General features: G+C 43.1%; 1 protein-coding gene across 1 annotated transcript; it reads right to left on the bottom strand.

Annotated features, from left to right (window-relative positions):
* Window positions 1-642: 642 nt before the first annotated feature.
* On the bottom strand, window positions 643-18730 carry TMEM154 (transmembrane protein 154). The gene is given in 7 exon segments (XM_072863063.1): window positions 643-5000; window positions 8852-8912; window positions 10452-10537; window positions 11732-11759; window positions 13548-13859; window positions 18500-18604; window positions 18607-18730. Coding segments are annotated over 7 exon segments (732 nt in total). The 3' UTR covers window positions 643-4984.
* Window positions 18731-18980: the final 250 nt, after the last annotated feature.

The following is an 18980-nucleotide window of genomic DNA, read 5'->3' as shown; positions in this document are numbered from 1 at the left end:
GCTTTATTAATATTTTCTAAATCTCTATCTGGAAATCGTGCTCTCTTTTTTTCTTTTTTTTTTTTCCCCTCCCCTTTCCCTTATATGCACTGAAAATTATTTTAGCAGCTTTATCAGTTTGGAGACTCCCATTTTGGTGCTTAACTGGACTAACCTGCAAAGTGATCGATCATTAAAGAAAGATGGCTACAGTCACCCCAGGGGAAATCATGGGGGTGTTCACCAATTTCACTGGAGCCAGAATCTGACTATTGATAAAGACAATTTGGAATATCCAAACAAAAATAGAATAAAATATAAAGCAGCTTTTTTTTTTTGCTTAGGTAAAATTAATTTCAAAGCGATTCTGTAACTTGGAAAGGCTAGTGCATGAGCCTTTAGGCTTTGTTGCCTGAATTTTAGCTAGCTGATGAGAGTAACATATCAACATACCATACACATCTTTGTACATCTTCTAAGGCCTGAGTAATCTTGACATCAACAACAAATAATTAGCACCCATTGACTTAAATGGATTAGTAGGACTATGGGGAAAAAAGAACCTGTAGGCACTAAAACATGCTATAAACCTTTATTAGAAAAGGTGCTTTAAAACCTCAAACTTATATACAGCTGAGCAATATTATGCCTTTGAAATATTTAAATTACAAAATAATTTGAAACAGCTATTTGAGAAAACAATTGCACATACAGCATATACAGAAAGTAAACAAAAGCTGGGGTTTTTTTATAGTCCTTCGTCAGACTTAGCATTGCAAAACAATTTACTTTTTTATTTCATAGATCAATAGTTATCTATCGATCCATGACTTACAACTACCTAGAAACTAAAACCAACATTCTTTTTTGCTGAGGTTAATGTAAGGGTTATGTGCTTGATGAGTGCATGACTATTATGGTATTAGTTAACTCCTGATAATGCCAGTGACCTTATGTTTGTAACTTTACGGATGAGTTATTTCTATTTTGTTGCAAAATTCTCTGTTCAGATACTGATTTTTAGCATATGTAGGAGAGATGCTGGTTCTTAATTACCCTTCTTTTTATCCACCTATTTATCAAACAAATCCTCCTTTGGCTTTTCTCCCTTCTGTAGGCCAAAAAGTGCTCACACCGTAGATTAGATGTCAAATTGTCTTGAGCAGTGCTGGATAACTACTGAAAATACTTGAAGAAAATGGAAGAGGAGGTAGCAGTTCTTTAGGCATCATCACATTTGCTAAACATTTTAGAATAATGCATAGTGCAAGTGACTTTCTATTTGTATGCTTTTTCTCAATTTCTACTGAGGGATAATAACTTGAGTTATCAGTTGGTGGTAGATGTTGCAAGATGATGGTGAGGTGGGTCAGCTCAGATCAGGCTGCTGCTGAGGCTGTTACAGCAGAGGCATAAATACTGTGTAGTGCATGGCAATATTAAAATAATTTTAAAAATCTGCTAGTATCTTATCTGCTGTCTGGTTGTCCTGCTCTTTGTTTTGTGGGTTAGAGGACCTGTGTACATCATTTAGGGAAAATTAAGGCGCATCAACAGAAGGTGTAAAGGTAATACTTGTAAGCTGGAATATTACAATGTTTTGGCTGTACTAATACAGGAGTAAAATGGTCTAAATCCCCTGTAATTCAATCCACTTAGAAGATTAAAATATTGAGATAAACTGTGTGTAAAAGGAAATGACCGGGAACTGATGACAAGTGTAAAACAAAAAGAGTGCAAGGGGCACACAAGTAAGGAGGAGAGGGAAATACCAAATGGGGTGAGGGAGGAGAGGAGCCAAGGCAGGGACTACGCTGGAGCCGTGCCCACGAAGCCGGCGTCCACAGAGGGACTCGGCTGTGACCCGAGTGGATGCTGGGCGGTGGCCGTGGCAAATGCAGAAATCAACGTAAAAATGAGGATCAACGAAAGAGACCAGAGGGGTGACATGGGGCAGTGCAGAGCCGGGGTGAGGCATCGGATGAACGAGTGATCCCCTCCATAGTTTACGACTAGCATTTCTGTTCGGAGGGGAAGAATAATGATGATGTAAAAATGTTTAGGGAAAAGAGAAATACTAAAAGTGGTGTTTGTCTAGTACTAAGGGAATATCTTAGAAATATCCATAACTATACTGAAATGCAAATTATTTGACAAGTGGTCTGTTTCACATGGGGAGGATGATTTGATGCTATCTTTTTCAATAGTGACTTAGCAACTGAGGCTTGTATTTTTAAAAAGCAGCAGATCCAGAAAATTTATATCCAAAATTGGTCAAGGGAGCGTCCAAATCATTTTTTTGTGTTTTACAATGCTTAGAAAGTTCCAGAAGAGGAAAAGAAATTTCCTGGCGTGCCAGATTTTGGAGATGGTAAATGGCATAACCTGGATAATTATAAAGCTCTCACCTAGATGTTAGTTCTGGGCAAAATTGAGTTTAAAGCTTGATGTAGAAATTGATTAATCATGAACTCTGGAATAAGAATTAAGGCTTATTAATGTGAGTTTACAGAATATGCATTCCCTCAAGCTAAACTTAAATCTTTTTTTTTTAAGTGAAACTAAATCTCTGAGAAACTTACTTGAAACTGTACAGCATTTTATCTAACAAAAGGACCATCTGGGATTAACATTAATCCCAAACAAACAACAAAACACGTGCATGACACAGCCTCTTCTGAAATGCCATAGCAGACTGAGTTACTGCATTATGCTATTGTAGACGCGTAGCTAGGACGGGGTGAAGGATCATCAGCATGTCAGAGCTGACTTGTGCTATATAATGTCACTTTTTGGGGGGTTGGGTAAGTTTCAAAAGTAAAAAATAATAACAAAATAAAATTTACAAAAAGGCTAGGACTCCAATTCTTCTTTGTCCCAGCTGTGCTTCAGCTCTCTTCATGGAGAAGGTGGTGGCTGCTGGATGCGGAGCTGCGTGGCCTGAAGCAAGGTAGGGTAGGAGTCGCCATTTGGACACTGATGTTGCAAACTGCTGGGTCACCATGGACTGCCCTCCAACCACACAGCCAGTAATGGTCTCAAAATACATCTTTTTATCTTGTACTGTTAAAGGAAACATTCTCTGGGGCATCTTGAGGTTACCACTTTGCAAACTGTAGGAAGTCTGAGCATAACATCTTTGTTGGAAAGAAGTTGCTAACAAAGCTGCTACTGGAAAATATCCACTTCCTTTTTTAAAATTTTCTCTATTTGTCTTTCACTTTTTTTCCTTGTGATTGCATTATTTTAAATCAATATTCTAGAGAATGAGTTTACTGTCAGGAACTTGTGGAAGTGTTTAAAAAAAAAAAAAGTTGTGAAAGATGAACTTAAAACATTTTTTTTAAAGTTAAAAATCAGCCAAGCAAGGAAAATTAATTTACCATCACTCATACATTAAATCAAATATTTGCAATAAATTGTCTTGGAACAATGAAGAAATCTTTTACTCTTTGAGGAAATTACTAGCCGAGTCCTACTCAGTAATGTAATATGTACAGTTCAGCTGTAAACGTTTTTTCCTTTTATATTTTGATATATCCTCAATTACTCACCAAGCTGAACCCTCCTCTGTATTTGTTAGCTGTTAGTGACATTTAGCTGTCATCCCAGAGCCTTGAGGCATTTGTTTGCTCTCTTTAACCAAGCTATGCATGTCAACATGTGAGTGAAATATTTACAGACAAACCAAAACCGATCATATTAAACATGTATTGAGTGGGAAGAAATTATATATTTAAATAGAAGATAAGGATGAGTAGGATATGATATGGTAGGATGTGAATTTAATATTTTAAATCAGGCAGGGGAAGCTTTGCACAGACAAGGATCCACTTTCATATGTGTTACATATTTAAACTACATCCATAAGAGACATGCCACCTAAAATTAATGGATGCGATTACAATATTTATATTCCCACCTTGAGGTGTCTGAGGAGTCTGATTTTTTTTTTTTTTTCAGTGTAATTAAAGGTGACCAGGCACATTTAGAAGTCAATGTCTTTCAGATATTCCAAGCTCAATATTCAAAAACGGAAGAAGCTGAAATCTTATTGCATCTGAAAACCTTGACCGAGTACTTATGCATAATACATACTTATCTAAACTTGTGTTTGGTGTGAGTACTGAATTGTTCAATTTTTCAACCTCTTATTTTTAAAAAAGCCATGTTTTCAAGTTGAGTGTTCCCCAAGCAGGTGGTTGTTAGAGAACAGCACTGGGCAGGGATGAGGGTTAAAGGGTGAGAGCTAGCCCAGGGTACTAATCTGTGGAGATAATGAACTGAAAGGCAATCTCAAAATAGTATTTTTCACTTCTACAATGCCTTTAATTTGAAAACCAAAAAGCGTGCTACAAAGACCATGCCCTCGCTGGGCTGCAGTCGCTTCCGTTGAATTCTTTGAGAGGCTTTTCAGCTGCTCTGTCTGTCCTTAGAGCTGGTCTGTCAGTCCTAGTCTGGTACCTCCCCAGCAGAAGTCCTGTGCAAATCAGTGCACCATTACCAAAAAGCAAATTGAAAAACAAACATTGCATAAGCATGAGCTTCACATCCACCAAACCAGGGTAGTCCAGAATTATGGATGCAGATTTAAAAAAAAAAAAACAAAAACAAACCACCCACAAAAAATACAAAGAAACCCGCCAAACTTGGAACAGAAATGGTTCTGCATGATACGCAACCGAAGAACTAGACAGAAACATGGACTATTTTGAGAACTTTTAGGGTGCAAAAAAAAAAGAGGCTTAACTTGATTTGTGATGAATCTCATTGCAGAAGGAATTTAAATCAGCCCCTAATCTTACTATAGTGCTTTTCCTTTGTCTTTTTTTCTTCCCCTTGGTGATGTTTCCTTTCTGAAGACTGTATGTAGCAGGACACAACAAAAGCATTTGCTTCTCTGGCCTTTTGAGGTGAATTATATTTAAATCCAGTTCATCCAATATCTGGGGGATCGTTAGCTTGTGCGCTGCTTCCCTTTAACCAGTTCTTTGCTGTTCTGACTTCATGATTCACTATCACTGCATATACATGGAAAAGAAAAAAACACACCACTGTCATGCTGTTGGGTTAGTTGTCTCAGCAGGAAATAATATGCAAGAGTATCTCTGGAGTCCATGAGAAGGTGTTATCAGAAAACAAATGTCAGCCATGCAACGCATGAAACGGCCCCACCTGTGGTGCTAGGTGCTGGCAGCAAGGGCTGGTCTGAGTTCTCTGCTGGTTCGTGGCCACCCTTTCTCCTGCTCCCAGGCGAGGACTGAGCAATCAAATTGCCCTCTTTCCACAGGTGAGGATAATTTTTTACAGCTGGAATTTTTGTATTAAATCTGGCCTCGTAAGAGGTGAATTTGCTCTTTGTCCCGCTGGTTTCTGCCTAGCTAGCTTGCTCCCTAGCACTTTCTTAATAATGTTTGGTTCATGCCAACATTAAAAATGCGACATTTTTTATTGGCTGGTTAGATCTCAGTCAGCATTAACAGCAGGAGTTTAAACCACCTCTGAAGTGAAAAGGGCCACTCATTATCTTAATATTTCACATGTTTTTTTAAGTATCTTGCCAAACTGCAGCACAGCCGGGGAAAGGAGTATTTCTTTCCCCACCAAGAACATCTCTCCATATGAGTCACCTTTTTTTTGGACAGAAAGACTAGGAGGGTGCCCAGCAGTGCCCAAGGAAAACCAAACCCCTCCGGAGGTGTGATAAAGCAGGGGGGGATTGCTTCATCGTACTCGGCAGCCTACGAAGACCCATGCTGTGAAGGGGACAGGCTGCGTTTCTGTTTTGCCGGGGGAGTAAAGGTCCCCGGAGAAGAGACTGGGCTTTGGTCCTGCACCCGCTTGTCTTGCACCACAGGAGCATCAGCCCCCGCCTGCCGCCCCTGCGCCCGCCTGCGTGCACGGGACGGGAACCCCGGCCCCAGCGAGGCTGCGGAGATTTTGTGGTTCTCTGCTCAGGCACGATCAGGATTTTAGCACTAGGTTTCAAAGGCAAGATATATTATTTTAAATATATATATTAAAAAAATGTATAGACACATATATATTTCTAACTTAGCTTATGCGCAAGGCAGGTGACCTCCACCTACAAAGCAGCCCGGGCTGTCATATCTTGGCTCTTGTGCACAAATCTGCAGCCTTGATGCTCATGAGTGCGAATTTTTGCCGTAATAGCTTTGCTTCATTTTACTTCATAGTCTTTCACTTTTCTTGCTCAAAACAGCTGCTGAAAACATCTATTTATCTGTACGTAGTTCTCTTTCTGACATTATTTATTCAGCTAAGAGTTTGGTCAGGAAAAGCAGCAGATCTTGGTCTGATAAGGTTCAATTGCAGAAATAAACAGGAACCAATTTTCTTTTGTTTACCAGGAAATCCTACCACTTCAGATACCTTTTCACTTTGGAATGAAACCCGTTTCAAAATTTCATGTAAAATGAAATTTGAAAAAGTAGTTTTGAGTTAAGGGAAACCCTTAACTTAGAAATATTTCACCACCACAGGGTTCTGTTCTTTAAAACTTTTTAAAATTTTATATTAAAAAGCCACTTACTCTGAAAAGTAGTTTTGGAACAACTTTCGTTCTGAAAATGTCAAAATGTCATTATTGAAATGTTTAGTTTCAGATGTTTTCAAAATGATATCTTATCAAAATCAATTCATACTTCAAAGCATCTGGGTCTTGATGAACTCCCCCCAGCATCTTTATGAAGCAGGAAAACAACACTCAGCCAGCTGTGTTCAGTGAGGCCTTGAGATGTTTCCCATACTGAAAGATCATCGGTAAAATCTAAAAAACGAATTCCCGTAATTTGAGAAGAAATTTGCCCAAACAAAGCAGTCTTTCAGAATCAGAAATGGAACCTAATAATCTTGCACTTTGTATTCAACTAATATCCTTTGTCTGAGCAGCTCTGAATGTTGGGATAAATCTCCTCTTTTTATTTGCATTTGTTTGCCTTCCTACAATTGAGAGGCATAAATTTCTCTACAGTCTGATCCTAAGATACCAGTCATCAGAAAAAATGCCTAAATAATGTGTGTACCTTCACTCTGACTGAAGCATACTTATCTGAAAAGGGCTGCTTTTTTGCATCAAAAAAAGCACTTGCCTCACTATAGTGCTTTGAAGTGACAATATCTCTATTTTACAGGTGGGGAACTTGAGGTAGCGTGTAGCCCAAAGATACCTTTTGCCAGTCGGGAGCAAAACCCCCACCTTCTGATGGGGTTAATGCAAATCCAGTACCAAAGCACTTTAGCAAGGGCGGTATTTAAAATGTCAGCTCAAGCTGGTAGGTCGTGATTATTTTTTTCTGAAAATGAACTGTTTTAAGTTTTGGAAAGTAAACTTAATGCTCAGGGTGTCGTTGTGCCTAAAAAGGCATTTATAGCATGATTAACTTCTGCTGGCGTTAGCATATGGCTCAAGCACACTTTGTCCTATACTCCCTACTATAGTCAGCGGTACGCTCAGCAAATCTGGTTTTAGAGAACCACTGTGCAGCTGCCTCTCCTTAACAATTTTCCCCCTCTGAGTTGTCATTTAGAGGCTGGAAGGGAAGACCCAGATGGCTAGCAAATCCAGCATCTTTTCCAGCTGCTCAGGGTAAAATTATTGCGCTTCCTTGCATCTGGAACCGAGGATATAAGTCTTAAAAAAAAAAAAAACACCACCAACAAAAAACCCCCAAGAAACTCCCACAACACAACAATGATTTCTCTTGCAATGGGCGTAAGCAGAAACCTTTTAAATACAAATAGCTGCAGTGGAGCAGCCCCATCCAAAATCTACCCTGAAACTGCAGGTTTGGAGCAGCTGAGTCGCATGCTCTCCTGCAGCAGTGATTTAACATCACTGCTATTTCAGTCCCGAGCAAGGACTCAGAAAAGAGGGGGACCAGGATCTTATGACAGTCTGCAGTGGGAGGTGCAGCTCCGTCACAGAGACGTGTTGAGCTGAGTTATCTGGTGCCATGGGAAGGGGAAGACCTAGGTCCTCCTCCTGCCCCCCTGCTCCCAGCCTTGCCTGCTTGTGCCCGCTGCTTCCACTGCACCAGGGATTTTCTTGGCAGACAGGATGGTTGGTTTGTCATCATAACCTGGCACAGAGGAGCTGCTTTGCCCACTCCCCAAAATGCAGCTGCAATGCAAGCTTGCAGGCAAGGGCGATGTACAGCCCCTTGCTTCCAGCTGGAATCAGGATTTTTAATTAGGGAAAATGGAAGTTTGAGAGGGGCTTAGGGGTCCTAGCCAAAATCCCGAGGAAACCAGCCAGAAAGTTTTTAAGTTTACAAGCTGTCAGGATTGCGGTTTTGCATCCCTCTAGGATCTCTGCTTGGACCATAAGCTAGCACCAGCTCCCGGGGAGCGCTGCTCTGGGCACTGGGAAGATCCTTTGGGTTTCTCTTGGGGTCAGACAAGCCCCTGCCCGGCAGGTCCCAGCTCTAGCCAAAACATCTGGCAGTGGTTCTCAGGGACCTATAGGCACCTGGTGGCAGAGGGGAGCTGGGTGTCTGCACCAGTGAGGAATGCCAAGGAAGCTATGCTGAATGCTGGTATTAACACCTTGGGAAACTGTGATTAAAGTCTGATTAGCAAGTGAAACTCCGTCTGTGCCATCTGGTTGTCTGTCTCGCACAGGTTTACAACCGCAAGATTATTTAGGAGTGCAATGTACAGGCAGAGACCCGTATAGAAATAAAAGAGTGTCAAACCATTTGAGGTGAAATCACAGTCCCTATATATAAAACCTTTAAAACTTAAATAGACCAAAGAATCGCTTTATTTATAATTATATATTGGAAAAATGAGGTTATTTTGGAATAACATTGACTATACTTCTTCAAATAGTGTAATGAATTAAAGGTACCTTGGGTTGGCAATTGATTCTTTTTCTTCTTCTCTTACAGTAGGCAAACATTCACAGTCAGCTGAAACAGGATAAGAAACAAAACTGTAGTTACTCTTGGCAGTTATTCTCCATTTATTTCAAAATTGCATCAACTTTTCTGGTGCAGTGTCTCTAGAATGTAAAACTGCAGATGCTATTCTGCACCCTTTTATCTGTAAAATCAGCATAGTCCACAGAGTGTAAATGTTACGTGTTCTAAATCTTCCTTACCTTTGATAGGTGTTGCTGTAATTTCTTTATTATACCTATTTCAGTTGTTTGTGTAGACCTATACAAATGAACTACTTTGGAGGAGCGTTTCCCATAAACTACCCTGGGGAGGACTATTTGTTAGCCTTCCACTGCTTGTAGTTGCACCTATGTTTTGTAGTCCAGCTGGGAATTTGAGGCTGGGGTTTAGGGAACACTAACACCACCACCACCCCCCCATGTAAACTATTTGCTCCCTTCTGTCCATGGATTTAAAAAAAAATATTTTACAGCACTATTTCCCTGTGTGCTATACTTAACGCCTCTATTTCACTACTGCTGCTTAGCACATGTTTTCTGCTAGAGCTTACGGACCGCGAAGGTCAAAACCCCATCATGTGGAGCACTGTACTAACACAAAGAAATGCTCCAAAGAGTTTTATGTCCTGAAAAACAAGGCATCCCTAGGAGGTCAGGCAAATGAGCCATTTGGACATAAGGCAAGGGACCAGGAATGAAAAAAATACCAGGGTTTCAGCATTTCCTAGCCAGTGAAAAGCTGTTAGCAGTTCAAAATCCGTCCTCGGTTAATTCACGCCTTACCAAAGACCTGTGTTTTTTGAGGAGAGCCTTGAAGGAGGATGCAGGGCCCTTAGAGATTTTGAGCAGGACATTTCATTTGGGAGGAAAATGAGGGGAAAAATACAAGATACTTAGAAGTAGCTAAGAAGGAGCTGAAGATGCTGCTGGTGGTAGTTACCACAGGTACTAATTGCTCCATGGGCTGATAGACTTGCCAGAGAGGAGGTAGATGGTGAATGGTGCTGGCAGTTTGTGTTTCACATGGTAGAGACGGCAAGCGAGGGAAAGGACATGGAGAAGGGAGGGATGTATTCATAGGATCCTGGCAGCAATTTTAAGTAAACGGTGGTCTGAACTATGAGTACGTGCATGCTTCTTCTACAGTAGCACAATGTGGAGCACAGAACTGTAGAAACTCGGAAGTCTGAAGGGACTAGATGCTTCAGAGAAACTAGTATTTAGCATTAAAAATGTGTATTTAAAAATATAAATACTGTTCACAGCTATACGTGTGTTTAATAGAAGTGGCTACTGGAAACTCAGAACATTTATGATATTCCATCATATGTTAAAAATAAGCTCCCACACAAACTAAAATACTCCTCTGAACAATTCTACCCCTGACATTTGTGCTGCTATTTTAGTAGCAGGGAGTCAAGAACACAACTAAAGATGTTGTAGGAAAAGCAGTGGCACACATACAAAATACCTTACATTGATTTTCTACGCATGGGATCTACGTCAGCTAGAAAGAGAGGGATGATGGAGTAGAGGGGTTACCGTGTACCATTTTTGTTCATGCTGTTCATCCATTTATCAAGCTCTTCCATTTCTATCTCCATAACAGAGGGCGTATCTTCTTCAAAAATAGGACTTGAGAGGAAGTGGGGGGAAAAAAAGGCATTACACAAAATGCTTCATTCAAACAACTTACAACGTAGTAATTTTGTATCAGTCTCTCATAATTCCAGACACGTGTATAAACTCTGGAAAGTCATCCTAGTCTAGTCATCTGAGAAGATGTCAGCCCAATGGGTGTGGATGAAATGGCTGCAAACAGATGTGAAGGAGCGGCGGCAAGGTGCCGGTCCTGGGCAGAGGTAGGGCCGGCGGGGACATGTCATGCAGAAGGACTCAGACGGTGCAGTCTGGGGTATGCCAGAGCGCCCAACCAATGCAGCTATTCGAGAACTGTCCCTACTGTAAATAGAAAACTGAAAAATAAAAGTTTGTCTCTGCCCTGCTGGAACATGTGGCAAAAGTCCCGTTGCTCCAGGGATAAAAGCAGAGGGCCTAAAGTTTTGTCCTAGCTGTGACTGACATTGGCGGTGACTTCAAAAGGAAGGGTCATGAGTAGAGTCCCTCTGCATTTATTTAAATGCCTCTGTTTAGCTTCTCTTTGCTGATCATTCCTGGAGTCACACAGCAGAAAAAATATTTTTAGCAAAAAAACCTTTCTTTTCCCCCGTGAAGCCAATTTAATAACTTCCAGCATTGATTAGCAAGATGGAGCTCAATAAAAGGTAACAATAAAAATTATCACTCTGGTAAGAGCCACGCAGCTTTTGGCTCATGGCAGCTAAGGCATTGCTTCCCTGTCAGCTGGACAAGCCTTTCTGCTGCACCTCAGAGTGCGAAGACAAACTTGAAAAACAGGGGAGCAAGACACAGAGCTTATTCTGAATAGCAGAAGCCTGTGATGAGCCTGGGAACTGATTCCCTTTGCTCATGGGGCACTTTGCACGTCTTGTGGTGTCCTGTGGCTGGTTGAGCCGGGGTGCCCAGAGCAGGTGTAGGGGCGGCTGCGGGCGGTGGGTGCCTGTGGGGCAGCGCTCGCCTCGGCCGCCGTAACTCCTCTTCTCCTGCTCTAGTCCTACACCTTCAGCTAGATACTGAAGTCACACTTTAGCCACCTCTAGAGACAGTTAGCTGGAGCAACCGATGGCAAAAGGTAATGGTGTTTAGTCTACAGTTAAACTAAAACAGGTGGTGAAGGAGCCCAAAATCATAATATCCTCTTAGAGTAAAAGAATAAATAAATAAAAAAAAGATGTTCATAAACTTTACCTTTTCACATTTTCGCTTCCCAGCTCATCTGGAAAAGAAAAAAGTTGGTGTTCATAGTTCTGCTTTTTGCATGTATACAGGGTCCAGACTGCAAGCAAGCCTTGAATAGGGTCACGTAAAACAGGTTGCATTTTCAAAAGGCATAATAGTTAGCTTGTAGATGAAAGACAAAACACCTCTTCCTGTTTGTAATTTTCAGAGGAACCCATTATTTTTAATCTTGAACACACTAAAAGCAGCTCATTATTAGCTCAGCCGTGCTGGGAGGAAGCCGACTGTTAGCAGTGGGCAGGACACGGCAGATGCACGCTTCCCTGAGCAAAACAGATGTCGTGAGAGAAATGGTATCCTGAAAAAGAACCACCGCTGCAAAAAAATTGTTTACTGGAAGCATTGGGACATTTTGCTGCAGACTACACGCAGGCAAACCGGCTCTGCCTGGAGGCTCTGGGAGCTGCCCATGGAGAGAAGAAGGAGGGGATGGACTTGCATGGCAGATTAAATCTCAGTTAGGCAAATGAAGCTGAACTAGCCAGATGTCAGAAGGGATGCAAAGCTAGTTATGACCCCAAGACAAAGTAAAGATGGGGAAAAAAAATAATGTAACAGCCGTTATTCAGATAAATAACTTCCCCTGCAGGAATCAAGTGACTGAAAGGTCTCAGCCCTCAAAAAAGAATGAAGAACTACATATAGGATTCACATTGTCTACTATCTTAAATCAGCTTATCTTTAATTCATTGTTGCCAATGGGTGCTGACACTTCCCACTTGTTCCAGCACATTCCCTGACTGCAGAGCCACACCAGGGCCCCAGAGCCATCTTCCCCACCTTGAGGATGCCCAGAATCCCAGCTCCAAGCAATAGGCACAGGGCAAGAGGTCCCAGGATTGTGCTCCTGCCAGGCACCACCTTGCCCGTCCCTCTGAAGAGTGTACCTGCATTTCAGGTCATTCAGAAACAGGTGGGCAACTAGGTGGCTGCTGGGGAATTCAGAGTTTGCTATGAGGGTGACCTGGTGATAAGGCAGGTACAGCCCAAAAATGCCCTGAAAAATTGACTTAAAATCTATGTTGAACATATGTCACTGTCTGCAGGCCGAGGAGCTTACAGCTGCACTCTTGTTCTGTAGAGACACTGATAGGACCATTTCAGGACTTCACTTACCCACTGCATGGTTTTAATGTGACACCTCAGTTTGTTTTCTGTGGCTTGACACTCCAAGTTACTGATTTCTTTCAGTAACAGATCAAGGTACCTTCCTGAAGCACAGCTCTCCCTGTCACAGCACCCAGGCAGTCTGACCATGGGATTCCTAGCTCATTTACTGTGATATCTTCATAGCTGCCACCACCCTACAGGACCCCTTAAAAGTGTTCCTTAAAATGGTTTTGCTTGTTCTTACTTTATTGAAGCTCCGAGCAGCTTTACCTTGTGGGCAACGTAGGCAATAGAAGCATTAAATTCACCTCGCATGAAGTTATTAAGCATAAAGACAGAATAAGCAGTTGCAGCCACACGGTTACATCCGTACGCCATTCCCGGCATTGCCAGGAGCCAGAGCTCGGTGCCGCGGCTCCTGTGGGTGTGCAGCGTGAGCAGGAGGTGCCAAGAAGCAGAACCAGCTCACGCCAAAGGAGAGGTGCGTGCCCCGATACCGCTGGCTGGGGGTGGACCCCTTTCCTATCTGTCAAACACGCAACCACAACCGGAGAAGTACATCCTAAATGTGGCATCCCAGGCCTCCAAATGACGTTTTGTTAATGCCGAGCACGTCCTAAACATATCCTTCTGATGTGCGAGAAGACAAATTTACCTTGCTTAGACTTTTTCCTTTTATGATGTATTACAAAAAATATGGTCAGCAAAATCAGCAGGACCAGCAGCACGACGGGGACAACATATATCAAGATAGACTGTTCTGCTGCTTCTAGGCTGTCCTGATTGTTCACAGCATTCAATTCAGTACTTGGAGTACTTTTTGTTTCAAAGCTGCTTTCAGTAGTGCTTGCAGTGACAAGTACTTGCTCGTGGTCATTCGTGGTCGAAGGACGTGTAGCAGGAGGAGGCATTACTGTAACGGTGGATAATATCGGCAATCCATCTCCTGAACCATCATTTTCAGAGCCTGCCAAATATATGAGGACAACTTAACATTTATGGCTTTTGCTGGTATCATCAGTGAGTCAAAGCGTACAGCTTTAATATTTACTTTTCATTTCACGTCTTAAAAAAAAAATCAGCAGATGCCCCATACACACAGGTTTGAAGCCTTGGGCATCAGGATGTAAAATTAGATCGCGAATTTGTCACAAAATCTTACCGGCCCTGACCGTGTTCTTCAGCTGGTTTTTACTGGGACACGTCAGCATGCGTGGTCTGTCTGCACGCAGCTGTCTTGCACAAACAGATTTTTACCTGTAGGCTGGCATCTGGTCTCGCTCTCACATAAAAGGCTTCTGCTTCTCAGTGAACCACACCATCCTGCTTTGCTCCCGGCCTTGGCGCGTACGGCCACGACCTCTTTCGTCCCTCCCCTTACCCAAGGAATTAGTAGTCCCTTTGGGGACACCATTATCCCTGGTTCACCAATTCCTCCGGCTCGCTCATCTCCCTGTTTCTGTGTCTTTCTCAAATTTGTTAAATTTGTTTCACTGTGAAAAACAGAACTGGCGAAAGGAAGTTTGAAGCCTGCAGAAGCTGCTGACTTTCGCTTCTGCACAGACTAGAAGAGGCAGTAGTAACACAGGGGCTTTACTGGATACAGATGCCACTAACTGCTCCTCTGTCTGATCCTACGGGCTGGCCGAAGGAGCCTATGGTAAAGAGTCAGTGCTGGTTATTCTTCACAAATGCTAAGACTGGGGGTTTTGAACCTTGGTTTGGGTTTGGGTTTCATTTATCATGCCTTTTGCAAGAAGAGTGGCTAAAATTGGCTATATTGGTAATAGTGAAACAAGCTTTTTTTTGAGGCTAATTAGGAGTCTACGTTGACTGTCACGGAGTTTAAAGCTTAACAGGAGTACAGCAAATCCTGGGCTGATACTGCATTCTATACTGACGCCAAAAATCCTGTTGTAGCCAAAGGTGCAGGAATCAGCCCTTAGATAAATTACACCAACATGCTTCCAAATGCAAAGCCTTCAATAATTTTCTTCGCATGAAATTAAATGGTGATTTTTTTGTGTTATCTGCCCTTTCAGATACAAAGCTGGCATGGTGCAGCTCTCATTTTATGCAATAAAGCAGAATGGGATTTCATGACTTTTGCAATGACATGTTTCTCCCCGTTCTTGTAAAGTGCTAGGCAGCCATAGTTTCCACTAGAGTTAGCAAGAGCTTAAGGTTTTCAGAACCTCAGTGCTGGCATTTCCAGTCTCACAGGACTGGAACCAGAAGTACTTAGCAGTTTAAATGCTTTTGTAAACACATTAATCTTCATAATGGCCCTGAGAGATGAGCACTTATCATCTCCATTTTACAAATGAGAAATCAGAAGGACAGGGATGCTGTCCTTCCCAGGGACACCAAGTGAGAGAGGAAAACTGGGATTAGAGCGCTATCTCTTGCTTAATCCACTCTGCAGCATCTCCTCCCCTGTCAGATTTGTCTCAAAGAGGAGATGAGTATCTCATGAGACTGTATTCCAGGAAACCCGATTTCAAACAAATAAAATTATTTGAGTGTGACAGCAGTGATTTATCTAGATTTTTATGCCATGCTTATCACTCAGGCACCTGATTGTTTCATCCTTTCCTGAAAACTAGGAAAGAATTTTAATACTTAATAAATAATACCTAATACTTGAATATAGTATTTAATACTGCAAAGGTCAGCAGACTCTTTCACCACAATACAATGAAAATGTTAGCTTTTCAGTGGCAAAGCACTTCGTACCGATAGTCTCACTGTCGCTTTCTCTGTATTTAGTATTTCAGTCAAGAGCAAAACATGATCTCTGCCTCCCTTGCAGATAATGACCCCTTATGCGTGCGCTCCTCCGCCCTTTCCCGTGATCTGCTGGCTGTCCTTAATCCTATCGCAGAGGACGGGAGGGAGAGCTCCTCTCCCTTATGAGTTTGGCCGCTTGACTCTTCTTTCCCAAGGTAGTTCATAGTCGCCGGTGCCTGCAGCCGCTCCATTTCAATGGCTGTTGCACAGAGCAGCGAGGTATCGCTAGAGATGTCCGCACCGCAGACCGCGGCGTGAGGGACCGTGCCGCTGGCAGAGCCGCTGGACCACCGCAGCCTCACCGAATCTCTTCGGCGACCTTGCTTCATTTTCCTTCTCTAGCCTTCACCCTTGAAACCTGTCGTCTGCCACATTTGATATATGGACAAGGACAAGCCCATTGCTTAAAATAGTACACATGGGAAAGGGTGTGGGGAACATACCTTATTTTTCATTTATGATCCAGCTAAAATGGATTTTTCAAATGTCTAAAGCATGGTGTGACTTTAAAGCAAAAGCAAACAGTCACAGCTCATTAACTGCAGTGCGAAACTTTCAGCTGCAGCATATGCTGCGCTTGATTTCCAAGAGAGACTTTTCCAGTGTCTCTGGTACTTTTTATTTGCCTGTTGTTGAGCTATGAAGCAGATTTCAAATCATTTGTCTCCGTGTGAAATACAATTACCTTTTCTAGTCTCTAGGCAAAGAACATGGCAACTCACAGGGAGTGACCTTGCTGCCATGCATTTTTGTTCACTTTGCATAATTCCAGGGACAAAACAGCATCTCTTCTGTGAACACCATTTCTTCTTACAGAGATCTTTTCTCTGAGTGAATTAAATTCATCTTTCAGCAGAAGAGCAGCCAATTGCACAACGTGCTTGCAAGGATATTGCTCTTATTTCCTGTGTTTCACCTGCTGCCTCGACACATCTCCCTCCAGCTCTTCTGCCCGTCACCTCCGAGGACCAGGGCTCGGAGCCAAGGGATGCCCTGCCTGTCACACAGGGGCTGCTCTCGCTCTCGGGCCACCCACACATCACATTTTTTACGCAGTAGGAAAATCACACCCCGCACCTGGGTGGGCCTGGTGGCTTGCACCAAGGAAGGATTTGTACCTCCAGCCTGGCGCAGAGGGACGGACTCAGCCCTCCCAGTGTAGGCGCAGCGCTCGCCGCAGCCAGCTGCCCGGGCCACGTGAGACCCACGTGGTTGGCCCCAAGGTAGTCACTGTTTTTCATAGCGTTTCAGTTTAAAGTGCTCAAAATAATGAGCAGGCTGGGTTGCAGCTAGCCCCGCTGGCTGTTTTGTAGGGTGAATAAAAGACGTTGCAAGGTTTGGAGCAGGGCAGGAGAGCATCTGAAAGTCGGAGATTTTGTGAGATGCTATTCAAACATTTTCTCCATGCCTGGAGGGAGCCAGATTTGTGGTGGTCATTCATACCACGAACTGTCTTGTCAACTGTGCTTGGGTTTCATCTTGCAGAGATCTACTAGCTCCCTCCAAAAGGGAGTCTGACCATAACATAACATAACATACATTCAGGATGGAAAACCAAGGCCAGTGGAGTGTAACAAGGAGCAAGTCACATCTGACCATGTAGATATCTCCTTGACTTTGCAAAGCCCGTGCCCTTCCTCTTGCTGAGCTCAGCCTCATGCTGTTGGCTACTGTCTGGCATCTGTTCTCAGCCCCCTGCACATCTCAGCCAAGGAGCAGGTGCTCACACAACAACTGCATTAGATCAGCTTTGTCTGGACCGCCTGGGGCATGAGTGCTGGCGACTTCTTCCCATGTCGAGGGAAGTGGATGGGAGCATGCCACAGCCTCGAGCCAGCCCATATTGCCACTTTCCATGCTTTCAAGAGCAGAAGGGAGAGGGGCTGGCATGCAGCTGTGTCCCACCCTGATGGGGAGCTGGGCACAGCTGGAACTGGAAGCTAAGAAGCTGGAGCTGGAAGCTAGGAAGTTCTCAGGTTCCCACTACTGAGGTATTAGAGGATGTAGTCCTCAGGGGACCAAAATGCCTGAGCAAGCACTAGCAGCGGCTCAAAAAAGGTTCCATTACAGTTCTTATGAATTACAAAAAAGCTATGTCCCTGTATGCAGATACCATGCTATACGGTATTATTCAATATTTTCTTCTTTAAAAATATGCTTGGATTACTGATGGACTTTGCATGAGTTTTGGAGGTGCTCCCAAGCCTGCCTTTCAAGGGAGACAGAGGGAGTTGAATGTACCGAGCAGCTTTACAGACTGGAGTCCAAACAACTGCATCTCAGACAAACAAACAACATTTCTGTTGTTGCAGCATTTCTTCCTCTGAGGTTTGTGCTGTAGCACTCAGAGGTGGTGATATGAGCTTCTTGACAAAGTAAGCGGGCAAACAGGTTTCTGATTTCAGTTGGATATGAGGCAAAGGAAAACCATTAGCAGTCAGCACATTTGGTTCTGCTGTAAAATCATCAGTCTCCCTGCTGCCTTCTCATCAGACTCGAGGACTGGGGTCTCTGAAGGGAATTTTTCAAATTACACTACCTACTTACTGTACCTACTTCTTCAAATTACACTACCTACTTCTGTACCTACTTACAGAAGAAGAAGGGATGGGGTAGAGGAAAAGCAAGAGCTAAGTCAATGGGATAGTCAAGCTTATTAGTTTGAAAGGCAATTTTTTGTTTCTCCAAACTTTCCTACAAGCTATAAAAATGCAGTCAAAGGAAGGCTCACGAGAGGATGACAAAACAAGAAAAGGCTACGAAGCTGTGTATGCTGGAGCAAAGCTACCATATCCTATATCACTCTGTTCCACGCACACATTCCTCCTGGTGGTATAGTCATACGACCCCACGTGGTCCGTATGATCCTCTCTCCTATAGCTTGACTCATCCCTGTCCTGTTCCTCTCCCTGCATTTCACGTTGCGTAAGAAGGGCCGTTCCTTGCCACGGCCACGGCTTGCCCAGCTGCCTGTTGCGGCAGGTCCCGCCTGCCAGCCTGGCTAGAAGAGGAATCCTTAAAAGCCTGCAGGCTAGCTGTCGGGTGCATACGCTCTTCTGATGAGGGAGCACAAACGTTTCAGGTTGGCTAATCTGTAGACAAGATCCTATTAAAATGGGGTGCTTAGAAAGTGTTATCTAGGTATAACCTGAAAGAGGAAACAGCTGTTTTAAGTTCATTGCTAGTCGATGGAAGCTGCTTTCTCCTCGCCGTACTTCCATCCAGCTGAAGTGCCGCGTTAACTGCCGGTGTTGCAAATTCAGTCACGCGTCTTAGAGTCAGACTGTGAACCTGTAGT

Source organism: Ciconia boyciana, chromosome 5 (genome assembly GCF_034638445.1).
Source record: "Ciconia boyciana chromosome 5, ASM3463844v1, whole genome shotgun sequence".
NCBI classification, from domain to species: domain Eukaryota; kingdom Metazoa; phylum Chordata; class Aves; order Ciconiiformes; family Ciconiidae; genus Ciconia; species Ciconia boyciana.
This window is presented reverse-complemented; position numbering and strand designations above follow the sequence as displayed.